Source organism: Ptiloglossa arizonensis, chromosome 12 (genome assembly GCF_051014685.1).
Source record: "Ptiloglossa arizonensis isolate GNS036 chromosome 12, iyPtiAriz1_principal, whole genome shotgun sequence".
In the NCBI taxonomy this organism is placed as follows: domain Eukaryota; kingdom Metazoa; phylum Arthropoda; class Insecta; order Hymenoptera; family Colletidae; genus Ptiloglossa; species Ptiloglossa arizonensis.
Genome location: NC_135059.1, coordinates 13,032,354 through 13,046,839, shown reverse-complemented (window position 1 = coordinate 13,046,839; position 14,486 = coordinate 13,032,354). Strand labels below are relative to the sequence as shown.

The 14,486-nt window shown below is 48.8% G+C and overlaps 1 protein-coding gene across 1 annotated transcript in view; it reads right to left on the bottom strand.

Annotated features, from left to right (window-relative positions):
- Positions 1 to 4,704: 4,704 nt before the first annotated feature.
- The window catches only part of LOC143153374 (serine/threonine-protein kinase 17B), a 93,250-nt gene continuing 83,468 nt past the window's right edge, over positions 4,705 to 14,486 (bottom strand). Inside the window, exons 4-6 of the mRNA XM_076324475.1 lie at positions 12,887 to 13,013; positions 8,498 to 8,726; positions 4,705 to 6,113 (exon numbers count right to left, since the gene is read on the bottom strand). Of these exons, the coding sequence (XP_076180590.1) occupies positions 5,030 to 6,113; positions 8,498 to 8,726; positions 12,887 to 13,013 (1,440 nt within the window). The 3' untranslated portion in view covers positions 4,705 to 5,029. The remainder of the gene's footprint in view (positions 6,114 to 8,497; positions 8,727 to 12,886; positions 13,014 to 14,486) is intronic.

Sequence of the window (14,486 nt, the reverse complement as noted above, 5' to 3'; positions counted from 1 at the left end):
TGCCGCCCTCACTAATTTCCCACGAGTTTGTAATTTCCACCGGACCGTTTCTACTAGAATCCGTCCACGATTACGACCCTCGAACGGTTCAAATTTCGTCCACGATAACCGTAACGAGGCTCTCGTCGAGTAGTCGCGTTTCTTCGGGAAAGGATAGTTTTAAAACCGCGCGAGAAACGCGTTGGAGCAACGCTCGGTGACGTTCCGTTTCTCCCGATCGTGCTGCCCCCTCCCTCGTTAATTGTAGTTTCGAACGACGCGAGCCGACAGGGTGCGTCGTTTCTGTCGTTTCGTGTTACGCAACGACCTCGTGTGGACGCGAATTACGCAATTGGCGGCCGAGTCGAGCCAATTGTACGTTTCTCGCGTTGAAATTGCGCGAAAAAACGAGGTACCGTGAAAAATGATTCGAATTTCCTAAGAGTCTCCGGATCGAAACGGGGCCAGTGGGCTTTTGTCCCGGCAGGAAATCTCGACGGTGAATCATCGCGTCACCTGGCCGCTATTAATGCCCGTCTATTTATAGCATGAAAAGAAAACCGACGTTCTTGGAAAACTTCGTAACCCGGTATGGGAAAACTCGGATTCGCGGAGTGTGAACTCGGTGCGCGCGCTTTTTATCGAGACACGTAACGAGGTCTCCCCTTTTGAGCACGGTCTGCTTTCAAGCGAATAACGACAATAATAATAGTAATGATAACAACACCGCGTCTTTATCGAATCGAAAAAGAAGAAACCAAGTGAAAAAAAAAATAACTTTCACGTGGCTGAAAATTGATACGCGTCACGAAGACAAAGTCGACCTAACCTCGATAAGAGTTTTTGAATCGATTCAAGATCGATATCTCTGGTATATGCCCCTCGCAAAAGTCATGGGACACATTTGATCGTTTTAACAAATTTTGATTTAAACGCTTCAACAATTTCCATTGTTTCCCTTTTTTAAGTCTGTGATATTTCAGTGTCGCGCGACTTTCGAACGGGGGTGTATAATAACCATCGGCAATATAAATATTTCAAGGAGACTGCGAGAGGTATAAATACATAAAATAGAGGGAAAAACGGGTGAAGAAATAGAGAATCACGGGGAGGGAGACACCGTGATTCACCGTAGCGAGAATCAACGTGGTTTTCGACTGATACGCGGCATTTATTTCGCACGTTATTAAAATTAATACAGAGTGACAGAAAGTATTTACAGAAAGTCGTGGTAGCTACATGCGCGATTCTTTTCGTCGTAATAACCTCGATATTAATAACATTACAGCGATAACGTAATAGCAATAATAATATAATAATATTAATAATAATAATAATTAGAATAATAATAATAATAATAATAATAATAATAATAATGATGATAGTTGAATAAATCGGAGAGCAGGGCGTGTCCGCGCGAGAGAGAGAAACGGCACGCTCTCCTGCGAGGCCGAACCGGATGAAAGAAACGCCACGAAAACAATAATACGTGTAGGCAAAAAATTAATTAAATACAATATCGAACGGAAAGCAGACGGAAATAAATAACGACGAATTGGCCTCGAGAAACGGTGACCCGACTCGCTCGGACACACGCCCTCCTCTCCCGTAGTAGCAAAACTATATTACAGGTCTCTATGATTTCCTTTGATTCTCGGAAGCATTCGTGAATTCATGCGACTCTCTCTCTCTCACACACACACGCACACGTTCACTCGCTCCGTCTTTCCTTTCACTCTCGCTCACGCTCACTTCGGCCGCACGCGTGCACCCTGCGAGCAGGTTACCTCGTTCCTAAGCGTCGCTGTCGCGCGTTCTTCTTACCGTCGTGCGTCTTCTACGTGTGTCTCGGTGTGCGTCTCAGAATTTCTTTCAACGGACGAACGCCTGTGACGATGTGTTGTTCGTGGGGTCAAATTCTGTAGCGGCTCCTCGATCCACGAGGTTCGGCTCCGCGGAAACGACGATATCGCGGATCCTCCCGTTTCTCCGATCTCGCTCTTCACGGGAGATACGTACATGCATATGCGACGTAGAAGCGAGTTGTTTCTCTCTCTCTCTCTCTCTCTCTCTCTCTCTCTCTCTCTCTCTCTCTTTCTCTCGTCGGTCGGTGCGGCGACGTACGATACGGTAAGTATGTATATACATACTTCGAATCGGTCGAATATCGTTTCCAACGACGTCGACGCGCGCGATTCGTCGTCTCTGATCGCGCGCTTGTCCACTCGTCGATCTTCGCGATCGATCTAACGCGAGGAAGACGCCGTCGTCGCGTCGTCGCGTGGTCGTCGTCGTTGTCGTCGATGAAATACGATCGAATTCGCGGAGGAGGACGAGTAACGTTTATGACTAGTATTCAGGGGGGCGCCACTGTCCAAGTTCGCGCCCCGCAAGATTTTTTAAGCGTTCGCCCTTTATCGTTTCGGTTACGCCTCGCGACGCATCGTTCGCGAAGCTAACCTATCTAAATATGTATATATATATATATATAAATACATACGCGTGTATATTTATTTATATATCTATATGTTCGATTCACGGAGTCAGAAGAGATCGCGACTCTGTTCGACGTGTGAGCAGCCTGTGCGATTGATTGTCGTTCTCGTGCGAATCGTCCCCGGATGATACGTATATATATTTTTTTTTGTCTTTTTCTTTTCTGTTTTTCTCGATGGCTAGATTTATTCTCGATGTCTGGTCACGGCGGTTGCATCTCGGACGCATCGAGATGCGCCAGTGTCGCCGTGTTGCGACACGAGGAAACGCATCGTAAAGAAAACCCAGCTTCTTTCGATGTTTCGAGAACGCGGTCGATTGGGCTCGTCGCGCGCGTCCAATTCGTTAGCCCCGGACTGGAGACGCCCATCGAACCAACGAGAAGAATTGTAGACGCCTAAACGCTAGTCTAGGCTCTCAATTTCGATCGATCGACGCCGCGATCTGTAATGATCGTCCGTACTAAGGCTAAGGCACTAATGCGAACCGGAGAGGGTTTCTCTGCTCGTTCGTCGAGTCTTCTTAAAAGTAGCGACACGCGCTCGCACCACCGCGCTCCGGTTTATTCGTTTCGCGATTCAAACACAACGCTGGTGGTATTTGCACGGCGGAGACACGGTGCTGCAAACGGGACAAGAATAAACGTAGGCACTACGAGTATGCGCGTTTGCGCGTTTGCGCGTTTGCGCTCGCGATAGGTGCGCACCGCGATCGGAAGAAAATCGAACGAGCATTCAAGGTCGATCGACGTCGCTAACTCCCGGTTTCGCGCCGTGCGAGCTTCTCCTTTCGAGAGACCGTGCGCTGGTTCGCACGAAAACGGGGTAACAACGACGCCGTGTTCGATCAACGGAGAACTGCCCCTCGATTTTACTCGGACGCGGTACGCCCATTTCGAGGTGTTCGGACGTTTCCGATTTCAAACCATCGACGAGAATCGAGAAATTATCGGCAGAATTAATCCGAATTTGTCGTCATCGAATACTTTTTATACGCGTAACAATGCCCTGATATTTTGTGGTAACGATATTGGTATTTCTTCTAAAGTTACAATCTTGTCCCTGAGTCTTTTTCACAGCTGTAACAATGTCGTCTTTGAATCTTTTTCGTAGTTAAATATTGGTATCTAGCAGCGTAGATATTAAAATTTCTTTTAAAATTCCCAACGTCGTCTTTGAATCTCTCCGGTAGCTGAAACGATGTTCCAAATTTCTTTGAAAATTACAACGCGTCGTCTTCGAATCGTTTTCTTAAATGCAACAATGACACCGATGTCTCGAAATCTCGGAATTTCTTCGAATTCTGCCAAAACTGGTAATCGTCGATTCTTCGACTCGAGTTCGATTATCTTCATCGATTCTCGACGATGCAGAAACAGCGAGCGTTCGGATCGTCCGCGGACCCTAGGATGCGCGCGCAGCCACGTTCGCAAGCGACCTAACCCACCGCGCGCACGATTCTCTTAACGCTTATCGTAAAGGCACCGAAGTTATCGAATTTAGCTCGGGTTACCGTTATCGCGACGATCGATCACGATTATGGCTAGTTTGGGTGAATTCACCGGCCAGCACCGAGACGCTCGCGCGACGCCAGCGCCGATTTCCTCTCGCTCGGGAGAGCGAGCGACACGATCGTCGCCGCTTTGGAATTCCAGAACGGAGTCCTATACGCTTGACATTCTCCGGTTGCGCAATAATCGCGAGCGATCTTTGCCGCGGCGCCGACTTTCGTTTCGCCAGCGACTCGGTGCAACTTCTCGCATTCCGCTTCGTTTTTTTCCACTCTCGAACGGACGACCGGTCGCGGTCTATCGGTACAATGGCGGACAACGAGCTGTCCATGACGACGCGTGTCTCTTTCTCTCTCTCTCTCTCACACACACTCGCATTCCATCGCTCTCATTCAAAAATAAACCCCCTGTGTCACCTCGAATCCGATCTCTCTCGTCTATTTACAATGACGAACTCTCTTCGATTGTCCGTGCGTTCTCTCTCTCTTTCTCTCTCTTTTCTCTCTCTCTCTCTCTCTCTCTCTCTCTCTCTCTCTCTCACTCTCGCTCGTGTTATTGTACAATAGAAAAAAAAAGAGAAAAAAAACACCACCCTCTGAAAAACTCGACTCGCCGATACCCTCGTAAAATCTCTCGGTCGTCCGAATATTTACAACGCGCGTCGCCGATCGGCGCCATTTTCTCCCCTCCCCCTCCCTCCCTACCATTTACCTATTTACAAGTCGCTCGAAACGTACACCGGGCGTCTCGAAAAGCGATCGTCGAAAAGTCTCGCGCGAGACTCTGTACATCGAAGCTGTGCCGCGTGACTCCGAGGCACCCGGTGCGCGTGCATCACCCCGCAACCGAGCGCGTGCGCCGATTCACTCGCGACGCGCGCTACCGAACTGTATACTGTACATCGCGAAGGTTGTATGTACAACGAGTCCCCCCTACCCGCCTCCTGAACTATCAAAAGCGATCGCGGGACCCGGGAGACGTCGTAGCTGCTCGAGGAAGCTCGTTACAGGACGAAAAGGCACTCCCCCTCTTGTTCCTAGTCGTCTACGAGGCACGGTGCAGCTGGAACCGACGAATCCGTGCCTGCACCGACTCGCACTGCACCTCGCTGTACCTGGTGTACCTGCCGGCCCTGACCGGTTCGCGGATCACCACCAGGTTACCGCCCCTTTCCCGGAGCGCTTCCAGGCTGGTCTTGCCGTGCACCGTCGGCGGGCTGGACATTTTGGCGACCTTCGCGTTCGAGGTCTCGGTGGAGAAACGGCTGAGAGCTTTGCTCACGACCCCGTTGCACTCCCTGGGCCAGACACGGGCGTGATGGTGATGCTGTTGCTGTTGATGATGGTGATGGTGGTGATGGTGCCTCGGTTCCCATCGGTCCGACGCGGTCTCCGCCGCCGCGAACGGATAACTCGCTCGTCCTTGGCTCTTCCCGTACGAGATGAAGTCCAACGAGTCGTCCGAGTATATGCTGCTCCGGTCGCTCGAGCTATCGGTCGAGATCTCCGAGATGGTGTCGCTACCGCTGTCGCTGCACTGTTGCTCCTCTCCAAGGATGAACACCGGGGTGCATTTGAACACCTCACCGGCCGGCATCGTGTGGGTCGCCGTGGCCCTCCTCTGGGTGGTGCCGGTCGCGTTGATCGCGACGCCCGTCGTACCGGTGGACGTCGCCGGCTCGATGATCACGATCTCGGCACCGGAGAACTTCTGCGCCAGGGAGTCCATGTTCCTCTTGAAGGTGTCCCTGCGGTCCGGGCTCAGACCGTATCTGATCGGTTTCGCCGAGAGCTTCGACTTCGAATAGAGGTTCTCCGTGTGAGAGGACACGGCCCGTGTCGCTGTCGGTTTCTGATCCGTGCAGACGTTCGCGGTCGAGGATGATCTTTGGCCGTGTTTCTCCGCCTCGTTCTTCGGTGTGGAGGTCAACGTCGTCGTCGAAGACGGTGGCTCCGCGAGGCTCGTTGGGCTCTTCCCGCCCGATTTCGCTTCTTGAAAAGTCGTTGTCGTCGTCGATTCGATCGTGGACTGATTCAACGTCGCGCAACCGATCGTCAATGGAGTCTGCGGACCGTCGAACATACCGAACCACGTGTGCTGCAGACATTCCGTGACGGTCAGGCGTTCGCTGGAAGAGAAACGGAGATTCGGTTCAGTTTCCTTCATTTTTCTTTCTTACGGAAAATAGGGGAGTTTGTCTTTTATCGAGGAGCATAGAGGAGTTTGTGTCTTTTTGCGGAAAGTAGAAGACTTTGTTTCTTTTTTGGTAAGTTCAATCCACGTTTGGCGTTTTCAACGGGAGGTATTTTTGTTATATTTTGTTAAAAAATATTCGGTAATACATTCTCCACCATTGTTCACCACCTCTTTTTGAAATCCACGTCGGAGAATTTTCGATACGAACGAATTTTAAAATACATTCGAATCGTTTCGTAGAAAAATTGCCCTCCTTAAACCGTGCAAACCGTCTCTGTGCTGTTCTCGCGATACACAGTTCGCCATGGACACGGTGAAAGCACGTAGACACATCACGTGTCGGAGATGTTCGTTTCTATTCACTCGGGCCTCCATAGTTTCTAACCCGGAGCTTTATTATTACCGACACGAAACGAAAGCTTCGAGAACGATTCTCACGCGAGAGAAAACAAAAGCTATCGAAATCCTACACAACGGGGTACCGACCGACAATAATCGTTACCGGAAGAAATTTACCGTCCTCGCTTATCGAATAACCAAACTCCCGATACAGACCTACGACGATGTTTTCCGTTAGGATAATCGTTCCTTGTTCCTCCATCGGAAAACAACGAAGAAGGACACGCGATCGCAGCGTAAAAAATGGTCGGTAGATTCACGATCGATGGGGAATCCTAAGGAGCGCGATACTCGATCCGCGGGCAATCCTCGCGGCTCGAACGAGCGATATCGACGTTCGAGCACCGCGAAAGACCGTCTCCGAGAGCGTATTCCAGCTCGGAGGTTGTTCAACCGTACGAGAATAGCTTATAAAGGAGTCCTCCTATGTAAAGAGTATCGCGAGTAGGAAATCAATAGGGTGTGCTATCTTTTTGTCGCGGACTGTATCTTGTTCGAGCACGGTGCCTCGGTACGTCGCGTCCGGCCGTACTTTCCGATCGGTCGACGTCGCGACTTCCGGCACGGGTTGTAGGATGTCTTGTAACGGGGCCGACTGGTTACGTAACGCGCGACGAAAGAAGAAAAAGAGCAGGAAACGGCAACGAAGAGCGCGGGACTGCGAAGACCGTAAGACGAAGGCACGTCGGCGGGCGAGCAGCGACGGTGACGGCGACGGTGACGGGTGACGGCGCAGAGGTGACTCGCGACGCGTCAGTTGCAACCAAGTGGGAGTCCAGACCGACCGACCGACCGACCGAATGGAAGGGGGAAGAACGCGGGGACGCCTGTACCAACGACGATAAACCGCGCTAGAACTGGCATCGAGATAACCGAGCCAACGGGCTGGAAGGGCACGGATATTCCGGATGGTGACTTCCTCCTAGCTGTCCGACTGGTCGACGATAAGGAAATCTACGAGTTTTTCAACGGAACTCGTTCGCGAGCGGTGTCCCTCTTCCCGTTTCGAAGAAAGTCGTCGCGCGATGGAATGTCGATCGTTTCGCTTCCACGTACGCAGCACGACCGATGCAGGAAGCCGGACGATCGAGTTTCGATCGCGTAATGGACGAAACAACGTAGCCGGTGGTTGCGCGCCTAAGATCCCGAGTAACTCGCGACCGATTTACAACCTCCCTCCTCGGGAACTCTTTTTATCTGGAACGAAATTGCGCTCCTGGTCGTGTCCACGATAGCGGTAGCGGTTCGCTAACGCGAAACTGGACGGATAAGTGTTATCGGGGAGCCCGTGGAGAGGCGCTACTCGGAATTCCGGCACCGGTGAAAATATAATGCCTTCGTGGAAGCGCGGCGTGAACCTACCGGGAACGTTTATCGCTTACCGCTTACCTCGAAGCGAAAGAAGATACAGGCTCGCGGAGCGGAGGCGGCCGCTCGTCGGGATCTCGGAAAACATCGTTAGTCGCGTTTAGCTCGACTCGGCATTATTCAGCTTCTAGGAACGAAAGCGATCCGTCGGGTCACCGGAACGCGTCATCGGATCGACCACGACTACTGTATTGTGCTTCGCTGGGAAGTGGACGACCGGAAGGTATAGGCGTCTCATTGGTAGAGTTTCAAAGATTCGCACGAATTTTTGATCAGATGGGTAACTTTCGCTAAAATTTGTACAGTTAGGTCTACTGCACTGTGCTTTGGGCAGAGAAAGATCCTTTCTTGCGGACGAACAGTAGTACACGAAACCGATTCGACCAATAATAATAGATCGTGACCGAAATCACGTGTAGAAGCGTAGCTAGTCCACTTGCCATCTTTCCAGCGACGTACAGTACACGGGTTATACTTTCCGCGTTGACGAGGATATCGAAGAGGGAGGGAACAGAGGATGGTGGAACACCGATAATGTAATTGGCTCACTTTGGATCCTTGACCATCAGCTTGCGCATGAGATCGCGCGCACCTTCGGATACGTCTTCGAACAGGTCGTCGGGGAAGTCCAGTCGACATTGGCTGATGTTGCAAAACGTTTGCTGCTTCGTGTCGCCACCGAACGGCGAGCATCCCGTTAACAAGACGTACAACAGCACTCCCACGGACCACATGTCGGTCGCCAAGCTGATCGGTTCGTAGTTCAATACCTCCGGGGCTGAAACAAACGCAGAATCCAATTTAAATGCCGTTATCGTTTTGAAATGCTCCAAGGTTACTCGAGATGACTATCGTCTTCTTTCTTTTTCTGTAAAAAATTGAACCGTGCGATCATCAGTGCAATCTCATCGCGCAAAGAATAAATACGATCCTTTGTCTAAAGCGTAATACGCGTCGCGACGAAGATATTATTTTTCTTGCTCTTGGCTGCTGCGTCTCTCCAATAGGGGCCCCGTACGCGATTCGACTTATCGTACGACAACCCCACGCGCGCGTTACGATCATTGTACGGTGAATTGTAACGCGTACTATAGGGAGCTGGTACCTTGGCGAGTGGAACGTCACAGGAGTCAGAATGGTTACAGTGTTACAGTATAGCGCTATAGAGCACGAATATAGTACTATAGAGCCCCAATATAGTGCTATAGAGCACCAATATAGTGCTGTAGAGCACAAATATAATGCTCCAGTCTCGAAGGAAAGCACAGACACTGCATTTGACTAGCGTAGGAAAACATGAAAATTATAGTTTCTGAAAATGATATGGGCGATTTCTAAGGCGAGTGACGAGTAAAATTACATCTTCAAAAACAAATTGTGATCGTTACTTGGTACGTGATTGCTTGTAAACCAAAGTATCTGTTTTTTTTCTATCTTATGTTCGCTTCAATTATATATTTAGTTTATTTATCTGTTAGACGATCACACGCAACCGTGATTATTTAGAGTTTATCCGGATTAAAGTGGATCTAATAGCGTTCCTTAGACTCGCCAGTTTACCAGCTTCCTATAGGACGGGCCCTTGAACGATCGGCTGCATTGCATTCGTGCCGATTTCCCATGTTTTTCGACGGATGTCGCTAATTACAACTAGAAGCGGCAAAACGGGGATCGGTAACCGGTCGATAAACTGTTGGATATCCGGGAGAAGACACGCATCTTGTTGGATAATTATTTCAATTATGATTACAAAGTCGACGACAATACTACACAGTGATAACGAGCGGTCAAGATGGGATTTTTAATATCTTTTAGTTTCTTAAAATAGTTGGTAGCCCGAGTATAAAAATTCGATATTTTGTATCAACGATGTAATTCGTGGATCAATTTTTTTTTACGTGTAGCTATTCGATGAAACTCGCGAAGGTCTGGAAACGGGAGAGCAAGGTCGCGTGTATTGCAGTTAGGCGGGTACCTCGCGAGTTCGGGTTTTCGTCAACAGCTCCGAGGAACGTGGTCGGAGTCGTTAGACAGGAGTCAAAAGTAATCGCAGGAGTAAATCGCGAATGCTCGTAAAAGGGTCCTCCCGGTCGATGGTCGAGCCACGTGCGGCTTTACTGCCGGTCGAGAAGTGGCTTGTTCTGTTCAATTATGCAACGGCCCTGTTTCTCTAATGGAATTACGCGGTACGAAACGAGCCGCGAACCCGATCCGACGTGCGAATAACCGAACGGTGCCCGCGGGGAACCAGGCTGTTTCGCGAGTCGAAAGAGAAACAGGGAGGTAGCGAGTGCCAGTGGGAGAGATAGAGCAAGAGAGTGAGAGAGACCAAGGAAGAAAGAGCAAGAGACGTATAGAGAGTTAGAGAGTAAGGGAACAAGAGCGAGAGAGCAAGAGAGTAAAATGGAGCAAGAGAGTAAAACCAAGAGTGAGAGTAGGATAGAGCAATACCAAGAGTAAGAATAGGATAGAGCAAAACCAAGAGTGAGAGTAGGATAGAGCAATACCAAGAGTGAGACTAGGATAGAGCAATACCAAGAGTGAGAGTAGGATAGAGCAAAACCAAGAATAAGAATAAGATGGAGCAAAAGCAAGAGTGAGAGTAGGATAGAGTAAAAGCAAGAGTGAGAGTAAAATAGAGCAAAATTAAAAGTAAGAATAAGATAGAGCAAAAGCAAGAGCAAGAGTAAGGGTAAGAGAGCAAGAAAGAGCAAGAGCAAGAGAACAAAGAGAAATAGAGGCAAAGATGCGGCAGGATTCGGTCTGCCGACCTTTAGAACATCTCGCGTGTCTGGAACCGATGGCGTCTCGACGCCACCGATTGCCACACCGTCCCTCCCATTTCACCCGACCGTGCACAAGATACGGGAGAATTTATTTTATTTATTTATCAGGCTGACACGATTAACCTTTCGCGCGTAGGAGGGAAAAGACAAACGCGGAGTCGTTGTCGACATTATAATCTATAACTATCGACCAAATTAGCGAGATCAGGTTGCAAAACAACATTTCACCGAACCTTGTCCTTTCACTTTTCTTCCTCTATAATACGCTATCCTTTCACGAACTTGATCTTGCGTTTTCTCATTAAGGCCGTTATAAAGCCGTTGAATAAAGAAATTAGATAAAAGAAATATATCGACGCGTTATCGAATGAGCCACGAGTCGATGGACTTGTATTTTTCAATGAGAAAAGTACACGGTTATTGTAAAGAATAGGTCTGTATTGGGAAGCAAGAACTTTTTCACCGAGCAGTGTAAAAGAACATTATTGGAAAGATTATTGGCAAAATAACGCGATCGATACGAGAAAGATTAGCTTCGAAGTTAGCGATTGCACAGCGATTTAGAGCAAGCGTTAAAAAGAAATTTATTCCAGTATAGCGATCAATGTGATTATAATTTTTAAAAATAGCATCGGTGAAATGCCTTCTGCCCTCTATTTCCCATGACGTTTGTATTTAGAAGACATATTACGACATAATATTTCATAAGACAAAGTCACCGAATGTATTATACGTAAAGAAAATATTAATTATTGTATTCGCGATTAAATAATACTATTCTGTACCTGACGATCTATCGAACAAATAATTTTTTTTTAAATTTATTTCTGTGAATCATCGATCTTCGTTATTAAATTTCTAAAAACAAATTTCCTCCTTTTATAAACTACCATTTACACCGATCGCTTTACAAAACTGTACTCGTATAGAATCTGTACTCTATAGATGGTAACGAGCTTTAAGAAATATATAATTTCGTATTCGAACGTCGACGAAGTTTGAACGGAAAATGATTGGTTACTTCCGAACCGGAAGCCCGGTGGGGGAGCTCCCGAAAAGGTGCAAACAGGAACGTTCCTACGAACGATACCCGAGATCTGCCTACTTCGAGACACGTAAACGGGACAAATGTACAACCGTTACAAAATGTTCTTTGTGCTCTTGAACCTTTGACTACGATTGGTTGGACGAGCGGTAAACGCCCATAAGCATTCAGCATCTGCGCGAATTCGATACGCGAGAAGATTTTCCACACACGGCGTACGATTTGCGTCAAAGTCTTTCATAGTTGACACACTCGCTGCGTCGCGAATGACTCGAATGTTCACAGTTTGTTAGTTCGAACAGAAATTGACGCAAAGATCGTTACCGTTTCTTACGTCTATACCAGAAACAATTAATTCATTGTTCGAAGATTCCAAGAACCAAGTGTCACCACTCGCAAATAAATCACTTATACATTTGCACAACGTTGCATCACCTTTGTCAATTGCGTTTCGATTATCCATTGTTAATTCTGTTTTTTTTCCTCCGTTTCAGAACAATTCTTTCACGATAATTCATCGTAGCTAATGTATAACGTCACGCTTAGAAAGTAATACAATAGTTCTTAAATAACTCAAATCCACTCGTCTACGTCCCAAACGTCAAATAGACGTTTGCACTCGTTGCCAGTGACCGCGGAACTATTTGCAAGTCACCGACTCGCGTTCGCGACACACCTCCGTCAGTTGCGTTACAATTTTCCACTGCTAATTCTGTACTTTTCTTAATGGTATAGTATCTAAATAATTCAAATCCATTCGTTCTACATCCCGAACGTTGAATAGACGTCTCTACTCGTTGCTACTGACTACTCGACTATTTAGAAGTCACTGACTTGTATTCGTGATACACGTCCGTCGGTTGCGTTACAATTTTCCACTGCTAATTTTGTACTTTTCTTAACAGAATAGTATCCAAATAACTCAAATCCATTCATAGTACGTGCCAAACGTTGAACAGACGTCCCTGCTCGTTGCCAGTGACCGCGCAACCTTTCACAACTCACCGAACCGCTATCCCGGCACATTGTTCGCGACCCGGATCCGTCTAAACCGCAGCGAACGTGTCGAACCATTGAAAAACTGATATCGATTCGCATAATACTCACCAACATAATCGGGCGTGCCCAAAATCTCCCGGATGTCCGCGCCGTGACTGATGTACCGCGAGATACCAAAGTCGCAGAGCTTGACGTCGCAGTCGGGAAACTCGCCGGTGAGGACCAGATTTTGCGGCTGGAATGAAAGAAAAGAGAAACGATGAAAACCGAAGGGTCTTTAGTTCGAAACGGGGACGAGAACGGTGACAATGGGAAGATCCAGTTCCGAGGGACGACCCGAAGAAAGATGAATTCTTTTCCGGTTGGGTCTAACGACGAACCGAGGATCCTCCCCGTTCGTTCCTCACCGTATCCCCTGGTGGTTCGAGGTGGACAAAAGGGCTCGTTATTTTCTTTCACGGTGGCGTATAATTGCTCGCGGGCACGAGTTCGCGAAGACGAAGCACGATCGTATATTTTACAGCTCGGTCGGTCGGTCGGTCGGTCGGTCGCGATGCGATCTCTACGCGTCTAAGCTCTCCCAACGGGCGAACATTGTTTCATATTTTATCCCGGGCGACGTGTACCCGCGGCGGGAGTAAATTATTTCGGGCGATCTTGTCGTCGCAATTATCAGCCGGCCGGGCAGTCGTTTGATAGCTCGCGGAGAGCAAACGTGTTCTTAAGGGGAGAGGGGGGGGGGGGGGGGGGCAAAAGCTGCGCGAGTCTTCTTCTTCTTCGCCCGTTCGGCTCGTGCTTCTAGCCACGTCGCGAGGCAACGTGTATCGGGCCCGGGCTTTTTCCACGGGACGCACGACGAGGGTTTCAGCCGATCATTACATGCCCCGTGCCTACGCGACGCCACTTAATTAAACGTATTTAATAAACGACGATTCAGCGGCGTTCGTCACGTAATCGGGGCAATTAATCGTGCCGCGAGCCCGTGTAACCGACATTTTTTCCCGACCGTGACTCTTTCCCCGCGATGGCGGCGAGGGGGGACGCACCGCAAGCGATTGCGAATAATTTGAAAGAAAAAAAAAAGAAAGAAAGAAGAGGTAGAGATTCCGGTGCGTGACACGAAAACGTAATAAAACCCTGTACGGTGAGAGGCCGGACGATTGGTTTTATAACTCGAGCAATCTTGGCGGACAACTCGCGCGATCGCGACCAATTAATGGACGAGCGGACGGGGTCTCGGTTACGCTCGCGCTCGCGCGAACACACAACGAAAAATGAACGCCATTATCGTCCGCGTCGGTATTAGGATAATTATCCTAGCGTTTACGGCGATGGAATAGAAGGAGAACATCTGGTGGTGTGCCGGCGGTGGGTTAGGTCTGGTCGCGAGGTGCCTTTTTCTCGGTTCCAGCTCGCGTTACAAGGGCGTAGTTAACGATCGTTGAGCGTGTCCCAATGGCTGCGCGCGGTGGCACTTAATTAAAAGTATCGAATAAACGGTGATTCCCTGTGTCCGTTCGCTAGGTAGGTAATCGGTGCAATTAATCGCGACACTCGAACGAACGAACGAACGAACGAACGTGCACGCGTATTTAATAAACTGTTCGATAATGACGCCATTTCGGAACGCGCGCGACCGACCGCTCGTCGATGTCTTCCGAAAGCGTAATCGTCGCGCGGTGACTACCTGGGAGGTCGTAAACCGGTC